Below are 18,925 nucleotides of genomic sequence, written 5' to 3' on the forward strand. Positions count from 1 at the left end.
AGATTGTTACGATTCAATTGCAGGAATAGTTGGAGAATCAGGGCATCTTGGACCAGTATCAAGCTTGCTTCAGACCAGGTCATGGGATCGAGACGGCACTGATAACAGTCTGGGATGATATTTTAAAGGCAGCCAATGGGTGTGATATTAGTATGCTGGTCATGCTGGACCTCTCGGCTGCCTTTCATACCGTTGATTTCAAACTACTCAAGACTCTATGCCACAGCCCAAGTCTCTGACGCCACATTGAACTGGGTTAACTCCTTTTTACACAATCATTTCCAACAGGTAAAGTTGGGATCTTTTATCTCAGATTTGTTGAAAGTCAATTTTGTAGTCCCTCAAGGCTCTTCACTATCACCATTGCTTTTCAACATTTAAATTCGCCCATTGTTGGAAATCTTCATTCATTTTGGCTTGTCCCATCATTCATATGCCAACGATACACAGATCTATGTGTGGCTGAATGCACCTTTGGCAGCCATGCAGAAAGTACTTGCGTGTGCTGGCAAAATTAAGAGCTGGATGATTGCTAACAAGCTCCAGCTAAACCCAATGAAGACAGAAATCTTGTTCGGTCCCAAGAAGAAACTGGCCACCGCCTTGCCACTTGTGCCCTGTCCTGAACTTTTTGAGGCTCCTACAACATTTGCCTCAAAAGTTAAAAACTTAGGTTGTACCTGGCAGGGTGATCTAGGTTGTAATCTGCAGGTACATAAAACTGTGAAGTCAGTGTATTATCAACTTGGACTCCTAAAGCTGTTACTCCCACTGATTTCACCTAAAGATCGACCTGTGGTGGTTGGGGCCTTGGTTAATTCAAGGCTCGACTATTGCAATTCTTTGCTTATAGGAGTAAAGAATCACAACCACAAGAATTTCCAAAATCCTAAACATACAATCTCTTACCTATCTTCTAAGTTTTGAAATAACTATATATTATGGCTTGTACCACATATTGAAGCAAACAGCACCCCCTGTACAAACAATTTCATTCAACACCTGTCAGGCACTGAAGGAGCTCACACATAACGCTACTGTGGAGGGATCTCCACTGGATGCCTGTGCAACAGAGGATTCTGTTTAAGATCCTCCCTCTGGTTTTCAGGTGTATACAAGGCAAGGCCCCGAGATATTTAGTCTCCAAAATTCAGATCTATCAACCTGAACATTGCCTGCATTCCTCTAATCAACAGCTCCTAGTGGTTCCCCACTCAAATTCGACCACATGGGGTGACCGACGTTTTTCCTGTGCCGGACCAAGGGCATGGCATGCTTTATCAACTGAACTGCATAATACAAAGACTCTGCTTGAGTTCAGGAGAAAAATAAAAACCTACCTCTTCAGCTAATTAGCTTTCTGTTTTTCTCTATCTGCGCCCAGATGCAACTTGTTGCATGGTCCTTTCTTTGAGGGGTATGCGCCATACCAATTTCCAAATACATACATACATACCTGGATCTAAGAAAGCAAAAGTAGGTAGATGATCTTTTGCAGCATGGTTAGTCAAAATCTTCAATACTGTTGCTGCGCAGCTGTATCTGGAAAGCAATTTATTGAGCTTTATTGAAAAGCTAAAGACGTAGATCTTTAGGGAAAGGGTGTAGGCTGCACCGCTGTGTTCCTTTTGACGATGTCCAGTCCTTCTTCTGTAGCTCTACACCCCGAAGATGTCTTAGGGTGTTTGTTTGTGCGCTATAAAGCCCCAATAAATACAATGTCATACAATCCTAAGACAATTAAAGTCAGTAGTTGGATTGTGAACCAAACTAGAAATATAGTACTACTGATAAGAAAACTATAAGAAAAGGAAAATACCTCCCATAAAATCACATGACTTTGATCACTTTCAATTTTGACATTGAAACTGTTTTTCAACTTGAGAAAAAAAAGAGAAAAATGGCCACCCAGGATCAGGGAGAAGGGACTACACGTAGCCCCTTCTCTCTTTGCATGTTGGCCATTGAAAAAAGAATTCAAAAGTAAACAAAAAAGAAGGCCACCATGGAAAGGGAGAAGGGACTACATGTAGTCCCTTCTCCCTTTCCATTGTGGCCATTGAAAAAAGTAAACAAAAAGATGGCAATGGCCATCATGGAAGGGGGAGAAGAGACTACACACATTTCATTTTCCCTTTGCATGGCAGCCAGGACGCAGATGCAACCAGCCCGACAAAGGCTTGTCGGGCTGATAACGACCTGGCAAGGGCCAATGAGCTTGCTTGTTACAAGCTCATTGACCCTCGCCTGGTACTAAATTCACCAGAGTTGAAAACCTGCTAGAATGATTATGTAAATTTTTGTGTGTAAGCTTGACTTGAACCCAGTCGTATTTATTACAAAGGGTGGTCCCCAGATCTGGTGGTTGATAACATCAGTTTTTCTTTACAGTTTATATTTTCGAATAAAGTGCATTTTGGATACTGGTAAACCCCAGTGATGGATATAAATCAGCCAGAATTGATTCCAAAAAGTGGTGGCCGCCCTAGTTCGAAACAGTCTTTTGGTGTTTAACCTGTCATGAGCATAATAATGTGCCTTCTTACTGCTCTGGGCATCTCTGCAGGAAAGGGTGAGTGAAAAAGAAGTCCCCAGCTAGTTGGTGGTGAGGACTTATCTCACTTGCTGTAGTCCGTCTAGAACCACATGGCCTGAAAATAAGATTTGAACTAAGCAGAAATTATTCTTTATTTATCCAACACTTTACTTTATCATTGTTTATTTGTGTTACCCGTCTCATGGGTACCTTGGAAATTTTGAATAAGGGCCATTTGATTGCATACAATTTTATAGCCATTTTTATTTGAAGCATCAGTGCACATATGCGACCTTTATGAAAACAAGTAGTTTCACAGAGAAAGCAAGATTAGAAATTATCTGAAAACTGATAGTGATTAAAGGGTCGAGTGATGTTTTATTCAGCTGTTGCATAACCACAGCTGCCGTACAGTTGACTGAAGGAGAGTCCATATAAATTGTAGCATTGAGGAACGTCTGAATAACAAGAGTAACTAGTTCTGACACATTTTTAAAGTCTTTAGTCGGGCTGACATCATTGGAGACCCAGAAATTCGACTCAGCTTGATAAAAGAACCTGCCTGTCCAGATGCAAGAAGGGGGAATTCAGTGAAGCAGTGGTCAGGATGCTTTAACCTTTTCCCAAAAACGAGTTGGTATCATTTACATTGCTCTTGGTGCAAGCTTGCAGTATGGCTAGAGTTGCGCGCTGTTGCTAGTACAATCTTGTTTCAGATTGAAAGCACCTTTTCTGCAAAATACATTGCCATTTCTTTTATTCATAGAGAACCAATATGTGACCCAGTTACGAGATGCGGTGCGATTAGAGATCTCTCGGAAGCCTTAATAACTGATTGAGCAGGTGTGAGCAGACACAATTCTGGTTGTGCAGAGAACTTTCGTGCCATATAAATGCAAGACCAAAGTATTGTATGTCAGGTCCATTGGACCCATTTTGCACATGCGCACCATTCCAAAAATTATTAACCCCCCTCTTTGACATCCCTGTAGTGAAACATGAATGTCATATCTCACTGTGGTGATGTCACGCTGTCTATGAAAGAAATGGCTGTCGGTTTTCTCCTCACGCTGCCTCTGCCAACTCCTAACAGCGACTCACAGCCTGCCTCCAGCCATTAAGCTGGAAATAGGAAATGAACAAGCTGTTAGAGTAAAGGACCCTACCGGTCTTCCAAAACATGGGAACCCATATACAGCCTACAATTGTACATGGGTGACTATCAACCAAGAGGAGCTATTACACCTCGAGCTTCACCCTGTCTATCAGATGTGACTCTGAACCCCTTACTGGAATATTTCCCCATAGCTGATAGCCCCCCCCCATACACAATTCTATATATTCTTTAGCAACGATGCTGTAATGAACTAAATCATCTGTCATTTTGTCCAGTGAATCAGGTAAAATGATAAGAAATTAGTTTTCATTAATTTGTGATCAGATAAATGAAAGGGAGTTATTTGCGTTAAACAGTTGATGGTCACCAATGGGGCAGGGCCATGAAGGTTAGAACCCATGAAATGTCTTTATAAAATAAACATCTGGGGGGCGTACTTGCATTTTAAAAGCCTTATCAGGCTGAGCCAATGTAGAAAAGGAACAGGCATTTTAATACAGAAGCTCAAACATACTATAGCAAAGTAGATGTTTTGTAATATGAATGCACTCTCTGGTTGTGCCATTATTAGACAATGGTTACACATTTTCTGCCTCAAAATGTACTTACATTTCAACATAAGTCAATTTGAAATGGCCTAGTCTACAAAACATGCAAATAACGTCAAAACCAATTTGTGGCTATTATGACCAATGTTCGAGTGGTCGTGCTCTGAACAAGGTTACTTCCTCAACAGTGGATAATGCCTGGAGTCTTTCAATGTAGTCTTATTGAACATTACCCTGCTCATTGTGTCCTGATAAATGGCCGCACTGTGAACTGATGGTGTAAAGGAGACAGACAGAGGGCAAAAATAGTCTTTGAAGCCAACATGTATTTTGTGGCCCTCTTACATTGTCTGCCACAGTAAATGATGTGCCTTTCTGTTTTATGGTACATTTTGTATTTGTCTGTATTATCCATTTTGCTGTAAAATTTTGGTGTATGGTTTTTACCGAAATTAAGTGTTTCTAATTGTTCTCTTATTTATTTGTCTGGACATTCTAAAAGCAACAGATTATTTTTAATGACACTTATTCCGCCTTCTTTCTGCAAAGTATCTCTGCTTGAGGACAGGAGCCATGGACCAAGTGCCAGAGGCAAGCCCGGTGGACATGCCGCAGGATGCATGTGGCCAGGCAAGCCCTGTGGACATGCCGCAGGATGCATGTTGCCAGGCAAGCCCTGTGGATATGCCGCAGGATGCATGTGGCTAGGCAAGCCCTGTGGACATGCCGCAGGATGCATGTGGCTACTATAGGCAAGCCCTGTGGACATGCCACAGGATGCATGTGGCTAGGCAAGCCCTGTGGACATGCCACGGGATGCATGTGGCTACTATAGGCAAGCCCTGTGGACATGCCGCAGGATGCATGTGGCTACTATAGGCAAGCCCTGTGGACATGACGCAGGATGCATGTGGCTACTCAGTCATTGTTTGAATGTGTTTTCTTTATATCTCTACTTTCACAGAGGTAAAACCATACTGGATACTTGCCCACATGTCTCAATAAGTGCCTACCACTGGTACCCCCAGCAGATCAACGGGCACAAGTTTGAAGGGAAAAACGGCGACAACCTTCGAGTGCCTGAGCGCCTACTGGCGGTCCCGCCCGTGCCCCCCTCGGCTGGAGACGAAGACTGTAAGGTGGTGCAGTTCACAGAGTACAGCAGCGAGCAGTGGTTCCTCACCGGTAATACAAACACCGCCCTCAATAGCAAGGTAAGCAGAGCGAAGGTTGAAGTTGCTAGTGTGTGTTGGGTATGGTTATTGAACAACTCGAATGATGCAGAGCGAGAAGTAAGCAAGCCTTAGATGTGGGTCTAGAATGCCCAGCGAACCAAAACACAACACTGCCAGAGAGCCTACTGCAAAAGTACATACACCTGATAGTAAATATGTCGCTTTTCTTTCCTAAGTGTATTTCTTAAAAAAGAACAAGCATCAGACTAACTTGGAATTGGGACTTTATTTGAAGATGAATAACATATTGCCTAAAAAAACCAATGTCCCATCTCACCCATGACTGGTGATTATAGCAGGTTGTAAAATGTGGTCATTATTTACTCCTCCCATTGCTATAACAGCAGAGAAGCTCAGGCTGAAACCAGTGGAGTAACTTTGCTGAAAATATTTGGGGGGCATGACATCTAAATGAAAGTGGCCCCTGCCTAATGAGTGGGACAAAATGGTGTGCCGCAAAAGTTGGGGGGGGGCCATGCAAACACTCTTGTCCCTTTCTTAAAATTACGTCTCATCGTCCAAGTCCTGAATGGGCGGATGCATGTTGAGATTACGTCGATCCCACGCGTATGCAGGGCGGGTGTAGAAAAGCACAGCACTGGCGCATGCAGTGGTCCTGCTGCTTAATCTTATTTCCCCATTGCAAAATAGATCCAGTGCTCCACTTGCTGCAAGGACTATGTTTGTACTCAATGTCACATTTTCTAGCAGTGCCATCTGATAGTTTGTCATTTTCGATGGGGGTCACAGTGCTGCATTAAAAGGAGGTGTAAAAGCGAGGCGTAATCCTTTTATCAACGCTGCCCCTTTTTTTTGTGCATTTCTAAGGTGTAGGAGGGGAACAATGTGGCGATTGCACCCGCATCTGAAAAGCATCCAGATTGATATCTGCATGAGATTTCTATGCAGGCGCAAAACCAATGGATTCCTATGGAATACGCCTCACATTCACACCTCGTAAATAGCAGGCACATTCCACAAGAGTCCATTATAAAATGCCACCTGTCTGCAAAGTGTAATTTGCGGGCTGTGTTTTGTTTTTTACAAATTGGATACTAAAGGCAGTTTAACCTTCATTTTCTGTTCACTATTAGACTCCTCTTTTTAAATGATGAAAATTGCCTGCAGGGGTACCAACCGCACGTACGAGCTAATGTTCGTGATCCCCTGCATGCAATTTCTGCTTTTTAGACTATGAACACTCCCCTAGTGTACTTAACCTTTAATTTTTTTTTTTTTTTTAGCATAATGAATCTAATTGTGAAAGCAAGCTGGTCACATGTTCTTTTCTTTTGTGCATAGCAACCATTGCTGCATGTGTCACAATTGCTTTACATACAAGTACACTTATTTCTAAATCATCCCGACAACATGCGTACGATGTATTGTAACTCGAGTGAAATACGGAATATCTATGTGCGAAACGCCGTAAACCGTTGCTGCTCCACACTACACTGCATACGAGCACACCTAAGTCCAATCGGATCCCCGGCTGCGTACATGCACCCCAAAATCCGACAGGCAAACCCATCTCCGACCTGCGGTTGCTATGCGCTAGTGTACTTACATCTGCCTTTGAGTGGCAGAGACATGAAGGGATTTATGCGGGCATTTCGCAGATGAGAGGTTGCACAGTCACATACATGAATACGCTTTGTTGTGCGCATTGGTGGGCGTGCTATAGACTGCCTGCGGTCCGCCCCTTGTAACGGCCACTTTTTTCCTTGTTCTTTCTCAGGGCTGTAGAGATGTGGTCCCTGAGCTTGAAGCAAGAATAAGTCTCGCAGTCCTACTCTGAATTAGCTTAAGAGGACAAAGGAAGGATGAAGGGACATTAAGGAAGAGGCTATTATAGTAGTCAAGCCTAGAGAGGACCAGAGCTGTGGAGACGTTGAGTTTCTGGGGGAAGGTGAGGAAAGGGAGAATACCTCTGAGGAGATGCAGTTGGTAGTGGGCCTTCTTGTCAAGGTCCATAATGTGAGGAGAGAAGGAGAGAGAGGAATCAAAGATGAGTTCAAGGTTTTTTGCCTCACATCAGGGTGAGGGGAGGGGGCCCATAGAGGGTGGCCAGAGAGAGGAAGGGAGGGAAGGTGGGAGCTGGGGTCCCAATGGAGAGGAATTAGGTCTTACTGGCATTAAGGCAGAGATAATTGGCAGCGCACCATGACTGAATTGCAGTCACACAGTCAGGGATGAGAGAGGTGGAAGGAGGAAGGAGATGGAAGCTTGAAAGACAGCTGCATGTCATCTGCATAACATTGGAAGTGAGGAGAGAAAGCGGAGATCAGATGGGCCAAGGGGGCAAGGTGTATGTTGTAAAGCCACAGAGAGAGGATTGAACCTTGAGGGACACCGCAGGTGGAGAGTGTGATAGGGGGGAGAAAAGGGCACTGTTGGACCTGGGAGGGTCTGTTGGAGAGGAAGGAGGACAACCAGTCCAGAACCAAACCTGTGATGCCAAAGGTGTCACAGAGACGATTAATCAGGGTGGCATGGTTGACCGTTTCAAACGTGGAAGAAAGATCAAGGAGGATAAGAACAGAGGAGAATTAGAGTCAAAATTAGAGTGCAGGTCATCACGGGTGTTCAGCACAGCAGTGTCCATGCCTCTGGCAACTCTGAGGCCAGACTGATGGTCGTGTAGACAACTGACAGCGTCGGAGTGTTGAGTCAGTTGGGAGAGGGCAAGCTTCTCAAGCAGTTTGCCCAGGAAGGGGGTTATGGAGCTAGGCGAGAGTCAGCAGGGCAGGAAGGGTCTGAAGGGGGCTTTTTAAGGAGGGGCTGCACAATGGAGTGCTTGAGAGGTTGGGGGAAGGAGCCAGTGGCAAAGGAGTGGTTACAGAAATCTGCTAGGGAAGGTGCAAGGGAGGCAATGTTGTCCCGGATAGTTGCAGAGGAACAGGGGAGCACCTGTTTGGAGGAGACTTTCATAGAGAGGACTACTCTAGAGAGCGAAGAGGGGAGGCATGATAGAAGGGGAGGGAGGAGGAAGGGGCTAAAGGAGACTGAGGAAAGAATGTCCAGGGATTTGGAAAGTAAGTGAGAGGCCATAGAGGTACAGAGAGTCAGTGAAGGAAGGGGAGATGTGGAGACTGCTGAAGGGTTGGCAAGTTCCTTGCAAAGTTTGAATAGTTTGCTAGAGTTTTCAGAGACTCCGGAGATGCAGGCTTGGATGTGAACCCTCTTCTTAGAACAAATTGAGAATCTGTAATGTCTTTGGAGCAGGCCAGTTTCCCAGAGGATGCGTCTGAAGCCCGCCACTTCCGCTCAGCCACTCTGCACTTGCGTTTCAGAGAGGCCAGGTCAGAGTCATACCAAGTGTTACGCTTGGAGGCAGGCTTCATTCGGGTCCTCATGACAGGGGCAAGGATGTCCAGGGTGTTGGTGATAGCAAGGTGAAGATTTGCAAGGACAGAGTCAGGGCGTCCGAGGAAGGAGAGGAAGAGGGAATGAAGGTGGAATTGAAGGCAGCAACTGACACTCGCTTCATCAGTTGAATGATGGAGAAAGAGGCAGGCAGTGCCAGTAAAGGCACATTAGGGGGACCTAAGAGAACCACATGAGAAGACAGGAGGAAGTGGTCAGACCAGGAGAGAGGAGTAGTGCGAAGGTTGGAGAAAGGAATGTCAGAGGAGATGACAACATCCAAGGTATGTCTGGCAGAATGCGTCGGACCTGAGGGATGGATGGTGAGTGAAAGAACGTTTCAGAGGCTGCAAAAAGGACTGGTGGCCACCTCAGAAGAGTCCAGGTGAATACTGAAGTCGCCAAGGAGGAAGTTTGGAGGTAGAGGCAAGCAGGGAAGAGGTGAGGTCAGACTACTCAGAGAGGAAGAGGGGGACCAGACCAGGGGTCCTGTAGATGATGGCAAGAGTCATTGAAAGAGATGGAGAGATGCTGAGCCTGCAGTCCAGGCATTCAAGGGAGGAGTAGGACTGGGTGGGAATGATAGTGGCAGGGATCCAGTCTGGGAAGATCAAGGCAACTCCTCCTCCGGACCGGTTAGGACTGGGCCTGGAGAGGATCTTGTAGCAGTCAGGAAGGAGTGTGTCAAAATAACCATGTCTCAGTGAGGGTGAGAAAGTTGAGGTCAAAGTCTTCAAGGAGGAGACCGATATCAGAAGCCTGTTTGACAGCAGAGCGAGAGTTGTGGGTTGCAAGTGGGCCTGGTTACCAACTTTGAAGGACTTCTGAAGGGGCCCCATGGACGTGGTATGCCCGTATGAGGTGGGGAACAGGAAGGGTGTGGCTGCCAGAGGAGTGGCAGGAGAAGGGATACAGTTGATGAGAGAAGGAAGACGCCTGTCAAGAAGGAGAAGGTTGGCTTGAGAGTCCTAGGCAATGACAGTGCCATTGTGATAAACATTAATGATGCACCTGGAGGATGAGAAACCGGTCAGGAGTACTTTCCATCTGGTGCCACTGTTAATGGGAGGAGAGGAGAAAGGAGAGAGGACAGAGACCATAAGAGTAGTCCATAGGTCAGGGGAGGGAGTGACAAAGAGGAGGTCTGTGACAGTTTACCTGAAAGAGGCATTGACATAGGTGTCAGCAATGGGCAGGCCTGGGTTGGCAACAAGGAGATTCCTTTTGAACCTTTTCCTTCCAGACATGAAAAGGGGGAGGGAAAGGTGTTAGAGTAGCAGTTGGAGTACATAGGATAAATAGAGAGAGCCATGGATGGAGAGAGAGTGTGAGAGAGAGCAGAGAGATGGAGAGAGAGCGGCTGGGAGAGAGGTGAGCTGCACAGGCACAATGAACTCACCAGACGGCCTAGTAGTAGACAGATGACGTAGGATAGAAGCGGAACAGCATCTTTTTTGTGCTTTTCAGGGCCGCACAGACAGTAAGCCGTCTTTCCACCCGAAGCAGGTGCACAGATGCAACAGGTGAGGGCATGAGGACTTAAAGTCAATGCTGCCAAAAGGTGGGTGAATTTACTCTCTGGTGAAGGCCTCCATGAGGAGAAAAGAGGGTTTAGACAGTGATGTCCAATGCATAAAGTACCAAAGCCACCATGAATTGGATAGAGGTCAAATTAGCCCACGGGGGGGGGAGGGAGGCCCGGCGAGGCAACCGGGGCAGGCAGCCACACAATGTTCCAGGAGATTAGTACAGTGGCATCAGGCCCATGTAGCAAGAGGCAGGGGGAGGAGAAAACAGGGAATAGGGCCCCAAAGACCCCAAAGATTTCCCTGCCTATCAAAATGAAACTAAAGGAAAACACTCTAATAAAAGGAATCTGTCTCTCACACTTATACATATATCAAACTCATAAAGGTTAAATTTGGCAATTCAAGTTTAACATAAACAACAGTTATTCTCAACATTAACCTGATACCATTGAATATTTGTAGCTTGAGTCGGATCCCCTTACCCAGGTTCAAAGCAGGACTTCCAATAAAAGATGCAAAGACTAAAGTTCATTTTATAAAAACCACGTTCTATTCATAACATTCTTCTTACTCCAAATGTCTTTTACTTGACATTTTTCATAACGTTCCCACAAAGTGAAAGAAAGGTTTTTATCTTCAAGCTACAATATATAACCTCATCTTGGAAAAAAAATACTTACACAATTATTCTGGTTTCACAACAATATTTTTGCCAGAATGGCTTTCTCCTTGAAAAACAAAACACCTCCACAATTCTTCGGGTTTCACAACAATGTATTTGTCAGAATAATTTTGACCATAGCTCTTCAAACAAAACAGCGGCCATGACACTTTCTTGCCTTCATAGCTTTTAACCAGAAGGCAGTACTTCAATGCGTTCTTCGTGGTTCACTAACCTCCCAGGACTACTACTAACAATCACTTTCTGGGTATACTTGCCTGCCACGACAAAAACTCCTAACACTATTGAAAGTACTCTGTGGTAAGACTTACTTCATACTCTTGGAAAAGTTCTTGACTTTGATCAAGATTCACAATTTCTTCGGTGAGGATACAATATCCATTGGTACTGTTTGTTCCACTGATTTGTTTGTCCTAGGCAAAGCAGGTTATAGTTCTCTCTTCCTTGAGACTTCTTACTATGAAGGTTCTTCTCCTGCCATCTTTATTTCTTAACTCCACATCAAACAACTGTGGGCATTGTTTCTTTATCATATTTGCCTTTTCTTGACCTAGGCAATTCTTGCTGGTCTAAGGCTTAAATATTGCCTCTTCCTCACTCTGGGAATAATAGTTACAATGTCTCTGAAATATTGTTCTCTTGTTATTCTGCTAATGTGGGCTATAGCTCTTCTGGAGTATTGCCCCCTCTTTACTTTGGCAATGATGGTTATTGCTATCCTTCAATATTGCCCCCTCTTTACTTTGGCAATGCAGGTCTTTGTCTTGTTTCAATATTGCCCCCTCTTTATCTTGGCAATAGCAATTGCAACATTTCTTTTCTAACTTTCTGTTAAAGTGAGGATATTGCCAATGTAACTTCTTTACATTAGTTTGGTATTCAAAATATTGCGCAGCGGGCTGCGTTGGACTACAGAGAATTACAGGGTTTCCTATCATGGGCGAACTCAGCTGCTTCTCCACGTGGATTCGCTCAAACCACTGTCGCTGCTTCTTCTGTGCTTTCCTGAACATCTGAGAGCTTCGGTAGCATTTCCATGGCACATGCCGCTTGGGAAAGGAGCCTGTCTTGGTCCTTCTGTGCACTGGTGCTCGCCAGCCGCCGGCACCTGGTACCATATAAAGAGAGCTTCTCTCTCTCTCATGGGACATCTTGTCAATGTACCACTTCCCGCTGTGTGACCTTTGCAGTTCAGGTTTTCTATATCAAAGACCTCGCAGGACTGAATTCTGCCGCCAAGATAGCAGCGTTTCCGGCATCTTCTTTCCTCAGCTCCTGTAACTGCATCCAACAACTCCCACTACTGCTCGAACTTCTTGTTGTAATGGCCTGTGCCTGAGGACACTTTATATATTCAAATGTCCCACACAGGTCTGTGCCTTTAGAACCACTAGACTACACATTGCAGTTTTGAGCCTCTGAGCCACTCTTCCTCGTCCCGTCGCTCAGGGTATTGTGGGACTTGAAGTCCTCAATGTCTTGGTTACTTATAAAGCATTCAACTTCATTTAATTTAGTCAGTGTATTAAATACACCTTTAGAGAAGGATTTTATATTGGTTAATGATTGAAAATCGACTTAAGGGGGAATTACATTTATCAGAATTTAAGATGTTAATACTCTGATTCCCATGTTTATCATGATAGGTTTCATTACCAACAAGGTGGGTAGTTTTGAGAGGGGAAGCCTTACTCTGACAACAAGCCACTAAATATTCTGGCATCATGGAAAGGTCCCTCTCTGAAGAGGATAAATCCTGTGTCTCTCCTAGCGGAACCCTCCTATTTACAAGGGGCCTTTGCCTCCCAGGTGATCCTGCCAGCTCATACCACCTCCAGGATTATGAACTGGTAGCAGCTGCTTTCCCCTGGCCAACTGGGAGAAAACTTTAGGCAGGGTTTCTGTGAGGACTTCGCAGGATTAATCACACTTTATTTAGTGCAGCATTTGTGTGTGTTTTACTTGGAAACCTACCAGGACTGGTCCATCCAGTCCACCTTGGGGCTGGATGGGATGTTGCAGGAAGTAAAAGGAAACAAAAGGGAACAATAAGAAACATAACTCTTCTGCTTATAGAAGTGGGCTGGGCAGCAGAGAAGATTTTAAGGGGAGTATTCTAAAGAGATAAAACCGTTGGAAAACGGTTGAAAGATAGAAGGGAGAAACCAAAGAGGAGAAGAGAGGGACTGTTGTCTCTCTGTGGAACTCTGGCCTTGAGTAGCACCCTGGGACTGATCATTACTGTGGGCCCAGACTTCGTGCCCCAAGCAGCCTGGGGACTCATGTGATGGCAATACGTGGGACAGACTTGACGGGCCCATCCATAAAGGCCCATGGTCAAGTGCTCAGGGCCAACCGGGTTGAAGAATGAGGGCCAACAGTCTTCTGGGTGGCCCAAACTGGGCTGCTCGGCCATGCCCCCAGACTGACATGGCCCTGAAGATAAGCCCTCCTGGCGTGCGTATGACAGGGTGGACCAGGAGGTAAAGCTGGAGGAGGCTACATGGCAGTGAAGGTAAGACCTGAGCCACTAGAGCGACAAAGGTAAAAAAAACTCTGCAGTGAAGAGAAGTCCCCAGGCTGCTTGGGGCACGAAGTCTGGGCCCACAGTAATGATCAGTCCCAGGGTGCTACTCAAGGCCAGAGTTCCACAGAGAGACAACAGTCCCTCTCATCTCCTCTTTGGCTTCTCCCTTCTATCTTTCAACCGTTTTCTAACGGTTTTATCTCTTTAGAATCCTCCCTTTAAAAGCTTCTCACCTGCCCAGCCCACTTCGATAAGCAGAAGAGTTATGTTTCTTATTGTTCCCTTTTGTTTCCTTTTACTTCCTGCAACATCCCATCCAGCCCCAAGGTGGACTGGATGGACCAGTCCTGGTAGGTTTCCAAGTAAAACACACACAAATGCTGCACTAAATAAAGTGTGATTAATCCTACGAAGTCCTGTCTGCTTCCTGCAAGCCTACTTTAAGATGCAAGCTCCAGCACATATGCTGGAGTCCAAACGATCATGCCGCTCACCGCCTGCGATATTCCAATGCGATGGAGAGGGGGCGGGGCTGCAAGGCTAAAAGCAGGGCCACGGGTGCAATGGTTGATGCCTGTGGCGTCCCCAAAGTGGCGGGGATGGTGTCTGAGGAAATCATTCTACCGGGATACTGAGGTGATTGGTGGGTGGTTCCCCGGGCATGGGGCGACCAAAGAAGATTTAAACGGCCACGGGCTGCAGAAGTGACATCAGGGGGTCCCATCCCCCCTGGGCAAGGGAGCCATCAAAGTGTACATGTTGTGATTAGGCTGCCCCACATGGCTAAGGGACCCACCTATAGAGAGTGTATGTGAACAGGGCACACTATGAGTTCGGGTGACCCACGTGGTGGACAAGGTTACCCAGAACCCCATAGACTGGGGGACACTGCACCTGCCTTCATCAAGGCAAGACCCCCTTCCACCACCAGAGACAGCACGCAAAGGTACTGAAAAGGGATGACTTTCGGCAGCTGTCACCCAATGCATTATAATATGTTTTGTATGTTGTTCGTTTCATATATATATATATATATATATATAAAGATTTTGTTGTAATAGTGATCATTTATAGAGTATGTTTTTAGTTAAGTAGGGAATGTATAGAAGGTGGGGGAAGGGGAACGGAGTTGTGAATGTACCCTGGCATGAGACAGGTAAGGAAAGTGGCAGGCTGCCAGAGACTAGCTAGGGAGTGGGACCACCCTGCGAGGCTACCCCCTGGCCTCTGTCTTCAGTGGGTGGTGTTAGGTGTATATCAAGGGTCTGTTCCATCAGTTCCACCCTTTGTGTGCTCTGCAGGCTCCTCCATGAACGGGTGGGCTGATGGGGCATATCTCTTTAGCTATCTTCTGTTAACAGTGATTTTGTTTACAGGTGCAAACCCCCTCCCTGTCGAGCTGGCCTTGAGAGTGGGGATGGTTGGTTCCTATGGGGTCTGGGGTGAGGGAGGAGCATACCCTTGAGCAGAGCCAGAAATCAGGGGCTACACCCATTTCACTGTGGCATATTGTTTTTATGGGGAAATATACGATCCAGGAGAATCCACTGATGTTCATGCAAGATTCCAGTCTTGTTGAGCAAAAGAGGTGGCAAGTAAGATAGAGTAGTCAATAGTCTCAAAGGTGCTGTAAGACCAAGAAGGATGATTGCCATTGGTTCAATAGCTTCGAGCTTTTTCTGTATGTCTCTTCTGGTGTCTAGAAATGTGGTCTCTGTGCTTTTCCTGGCCTGAAGCCCGACTGATTATCATTGAAAAATCTTTTTCGCCATACTTCTGAAACTGGGATGATCCAGTTTGTGTCTTGTTTCTTTAGTTATTGTTGTTATTGTTATTTTGCATTTATATAGCGCCTTATATACCATTGGTATGTTCTGAAGGCGCTGGTAGGTTGAACGCCCCTGGGAACCGAAGTTTCAGGTATGTGTGCAGCTGGTGCAAAGTTCATGTGGTAGCTGCTTCTTAGCGGTAGGTGTGGTGGTTGAGAGGTCAGGAGAATGTGTTCGCTCTGGCAGAATTTATCCAGCTCGAGTGTGGCTGCGTTAGGCCTGAGGAGAAACGCCTGGCTGGGGCTGTTAAACCAGCAGTGTTTACTTAGGGTGATGGGGAGTGAGCGGGAGATGTTGATATGAGAACAGTTATACCGAATGGTGTCATAGTATCCCTGTGTTCTATTTGAGTGGTGGTGTAAAGGAGAGAGTAGGCGTGGGGTGTGGTGTGATATACGTTCTTTCAAATGTTCCCACATACCAATGCATATTATGTACATCACGCAATTTATGCGATCAGGTCAGTTCTATGCATTTGATTCATTTCAGGCGTTCAAGATTGTCCTACACACTCCTGCCTGCTCGACACACTCACGCATTCTAGTTCACCTTGCGTGCTCTAGTCTATCCCTCATTTTCCAGTGTGCTTCACTCATGCTCTCATGTATTCCATACGCATGCACTCCTGCCATCCCCGCGCATGCACTCCAGTCTATCCCGCGCATGTACTCCTGTCTGCCTATGCACTCATCCGCTCTGTATACTCTTCTGCTCTGTATACTCATCCGTTCTGTTCGCTCATCTGCTCTGTACGCTCATCCGGTCCGCACTCTCATCGGGTCCGCACTCTCATCCGGTCCACATACTCATCCGGTCTACACACTCATCCGGTCCACACACTCAACCGCTCAACATACACTCATCCGCTCCACACACGCATCCGCTCCGCACAGGCATCCGCTCACTCACACAGGCATCCGCTCCACACACTTGTCTGCTCCACACCTTTGTCTGCTCTACACCCCCTTCCGCACCACATATTCTCGTCCACTCTACATACATTCATCCGCTACATACAGTCGTCCGCTCCACATACACTCGTCCGCTCCACACACTCGTCCGCTCCATACACTCGTCCAATCCACACGCTCATCCGGTCCACACACTCATCTGTTCTATCCACTCATCGGCACAACATACTACTCGTCCGCTTGATATATTACTCGACCGCTCTACGTATTCTTCCGTTCCATACATACATCTGCCCCACACATTCATCCGCTCCCCCCACTCATCCGTTCTACACACTCATCCGTTCTATGAATTTATCCGCTCCACATATTCATCCTCTCCACGTACTCATCTGCTCCACATATTCATCCGCTCCACCCATTCGTCCGCTCCACACACACATCTGTTCTACGAATGTATCCACTCCACGTACTCACCCGCTCCACACACTTGCCGGCACCACATTCATCCGCTCCACATATTTATCGGCACCACAGACTCATCCATTCCATACACTCATCCGCTCCACCTACTCATTTGCTCCACACATTTGTCCGCTCTACGTACTCGTCCGCTATATGTACTCCGCTCTGCTCTGCGTACTCGTCCGTTCCACTCATTCATCAATTCTATGTATTCGTCGGCTCTGTTCTACGTGCTCGTCCGTTCCACACACTTTTCCGCTCTATGTACTCGTCCGCTCTGCTCTATGTACACGTCTGTTCCACACACTCAATCGTTCCACATTTTTAACTGGTCCAATATACTCAGCCGCTCCCCACACTCAGCCGCTCCCCACACACTCAGCCGCTCCCCACACACTTGGCCGCCCCCCACACACGCGGCCGCTCCCCACACACTCGGCCGCTCCCCACACACTTGGCCGCGCCCCACACTCGGCCGCTCCTGACAGTCGGCCGCTCCCGACAGTCGGCCGTTCCCCACACTCAGTCGCTCCCCACACTCGGTCGCTCCCCACACTCGGGCGCTCCCCACACTCGTCTGCTCTCCACTCTCGTCTGCTCTCCACTCTCGTCTGCTCTCCACTCTCGTCTGCTCTCCACACTCGTCTGCTCTCCACACTCGTCCGCTCTCCACACTCATCCGCTCTCCACACTCATTCTATCTACATGCTTGTTTGCTCATACACGTTCTTCTGGTCAAAACGTTTATCCAGTCTATACGTTCGTCCGTTCAGTATAGTCAACAGTTCTAGCGCCCTTCAGCGTTCTATTCGTTTCTCTGTATTTTCGTACTTATCCACTTTACACGTACTCATCAACTCTACACGCTCGTCCGCTCTACACACCCAACCACTCTACACACTCATTGGGTTTAGTATGTTCATCTATTCCATCCGATCTCCATTCCCATTTGATCTATCTAGTCGTCTGTCCTTCCATTCATGCACTCATACACTTATTCGATTCATCTGTTCTATACTCTTTATCCATTCTAACTATTTCATCTATGTCATTCACTACTTTCCCTCCTCATTCATTACGTCCATTTCATCAGTTTAGATCTCCTTACTTTCATAATGATTTATTCCTATTATCCACTTCACTGTTTTGATCTACATTACTTGTTTAGTTCTGTTTGTTTTCTAGTTCACATTCGGGTTTATTAGCTGTCAATTTCTCGCTTCAGGTAGTTTGTTGGGTCGGTGTTATTGTGATGATGCTAGTTTGGAAAACCGGTTGGTTTTAGGGGAAGAGCCAGGTTTTCAGTAGTTTGCGGAAGGATGTTAAATCCTCAGTTAAGCGGATGTGGGGTGGAAGCGAGTTCCACAGGGTTGGGGCTAGGGCTGAGAATGATGAACCGCCTAACCTGACTGAGTTTGTCTTAGGAATTACTAGGAGGCCAGCTGAGCTTGATCTTAGGTGCGAGTGGGATATAAGGAATTAGCTTGTCTTGAAGATATTGAGGTCCAGTTTTATGCAGTGCTCGATGGGAGAGGCATAAGGTTTTGAAGGCCACCCTACAGGCTACTGGAAGCCAGTGCAATGTCTTAAGGGCTGGGGATACGTGGTCTCTAGGACCAAGCGCAAGTAGCATTTTGGCTGCCGTGTTTTGTGCCCTTTGGAGTTTATTCAGTTGGTAGGCATGGATTCCGAGGTATAGGGGGTTTGCGTAGTCCAGTCTTGATATAACGATTGATTGGACCTCGGAGCGTCTGTTGGGAAATGAGAGATATGGAAAGATGCGCCTAAGGTTTTTAAGGTGGTAGTGGCAGGACTTTGAGACATTGTTGACTTGGTGCGATAGTGTTAGGTCAGAGTCCATGGTGCATCCAAGATTTTTCACTGTGTCGGAGGGTGTTGGTGAGTTGCCCAAGGTGGGTGGGCAGGGTAGTGGGTACGGAAGAAGATTGGAGTTGCCGCAAAACATGATTTCTGTTTTGGAGGGGTTTAACAAGAGGTGGCTTTGGGTCATCCAGCGTTCTATGTTAAGGAGGCAGGATGCCAGGTCAGGTCGGGAGTTGGGTTTTGAGTTCAGGAATTTTAGAATTAGTTGAGTGTCATCGGCGTAGTTGTAACACAGGATGTTGTGAGAACGAATTATTGGTGGGAGGGTGATCAGGTAGAGATTGAACAGGAGGGCG

The 18,925-nt window shown here is 46.4% G+C and overlaps 1 protein-coding gene across 2 annotated transcripts in view; it reads left to right on the forward strand.

Moving 5' to 3' along the window:
• Window positions 1–18,925, forward strand: part of ADGRV1 (adhesion G protein-coupled receptor V1) — a 2,479,945-nt gene that overhangs the window by 1,301,401 nt on the left and 1,159,619 nt on the right. For both annotated transcript variants that reach the window (XM_069627623.1, XM_069627624.1), the window contains one exon: window positions 5,166–5,415. In XM_069627623.1, coding sequence (XP_069483724.1) covers window positions 5,166–5,415 — 250 coding nt within the window. The remainder of the gene's footprint in view (window positions 1–5,165; window positions 5,416–18,925) is intronic.

This window comes from Ambystoma mexicanum, chromosome 6p (assembly GCF_040938575.1).
Source record: "Ambystoma mexicanum isolate Mex_15411 chromosome 6p, UKY_AmexF1_1, whole genome shotgun sequence".
In the NCBI taxonomy this organism is placed as follows: domain Eukaryota; kingdom Metazoa; phylum Chordata; class Amphibia; order Caudata; family Ambystomatidae; genus Ambystoma; species Ambystoma mexicanum.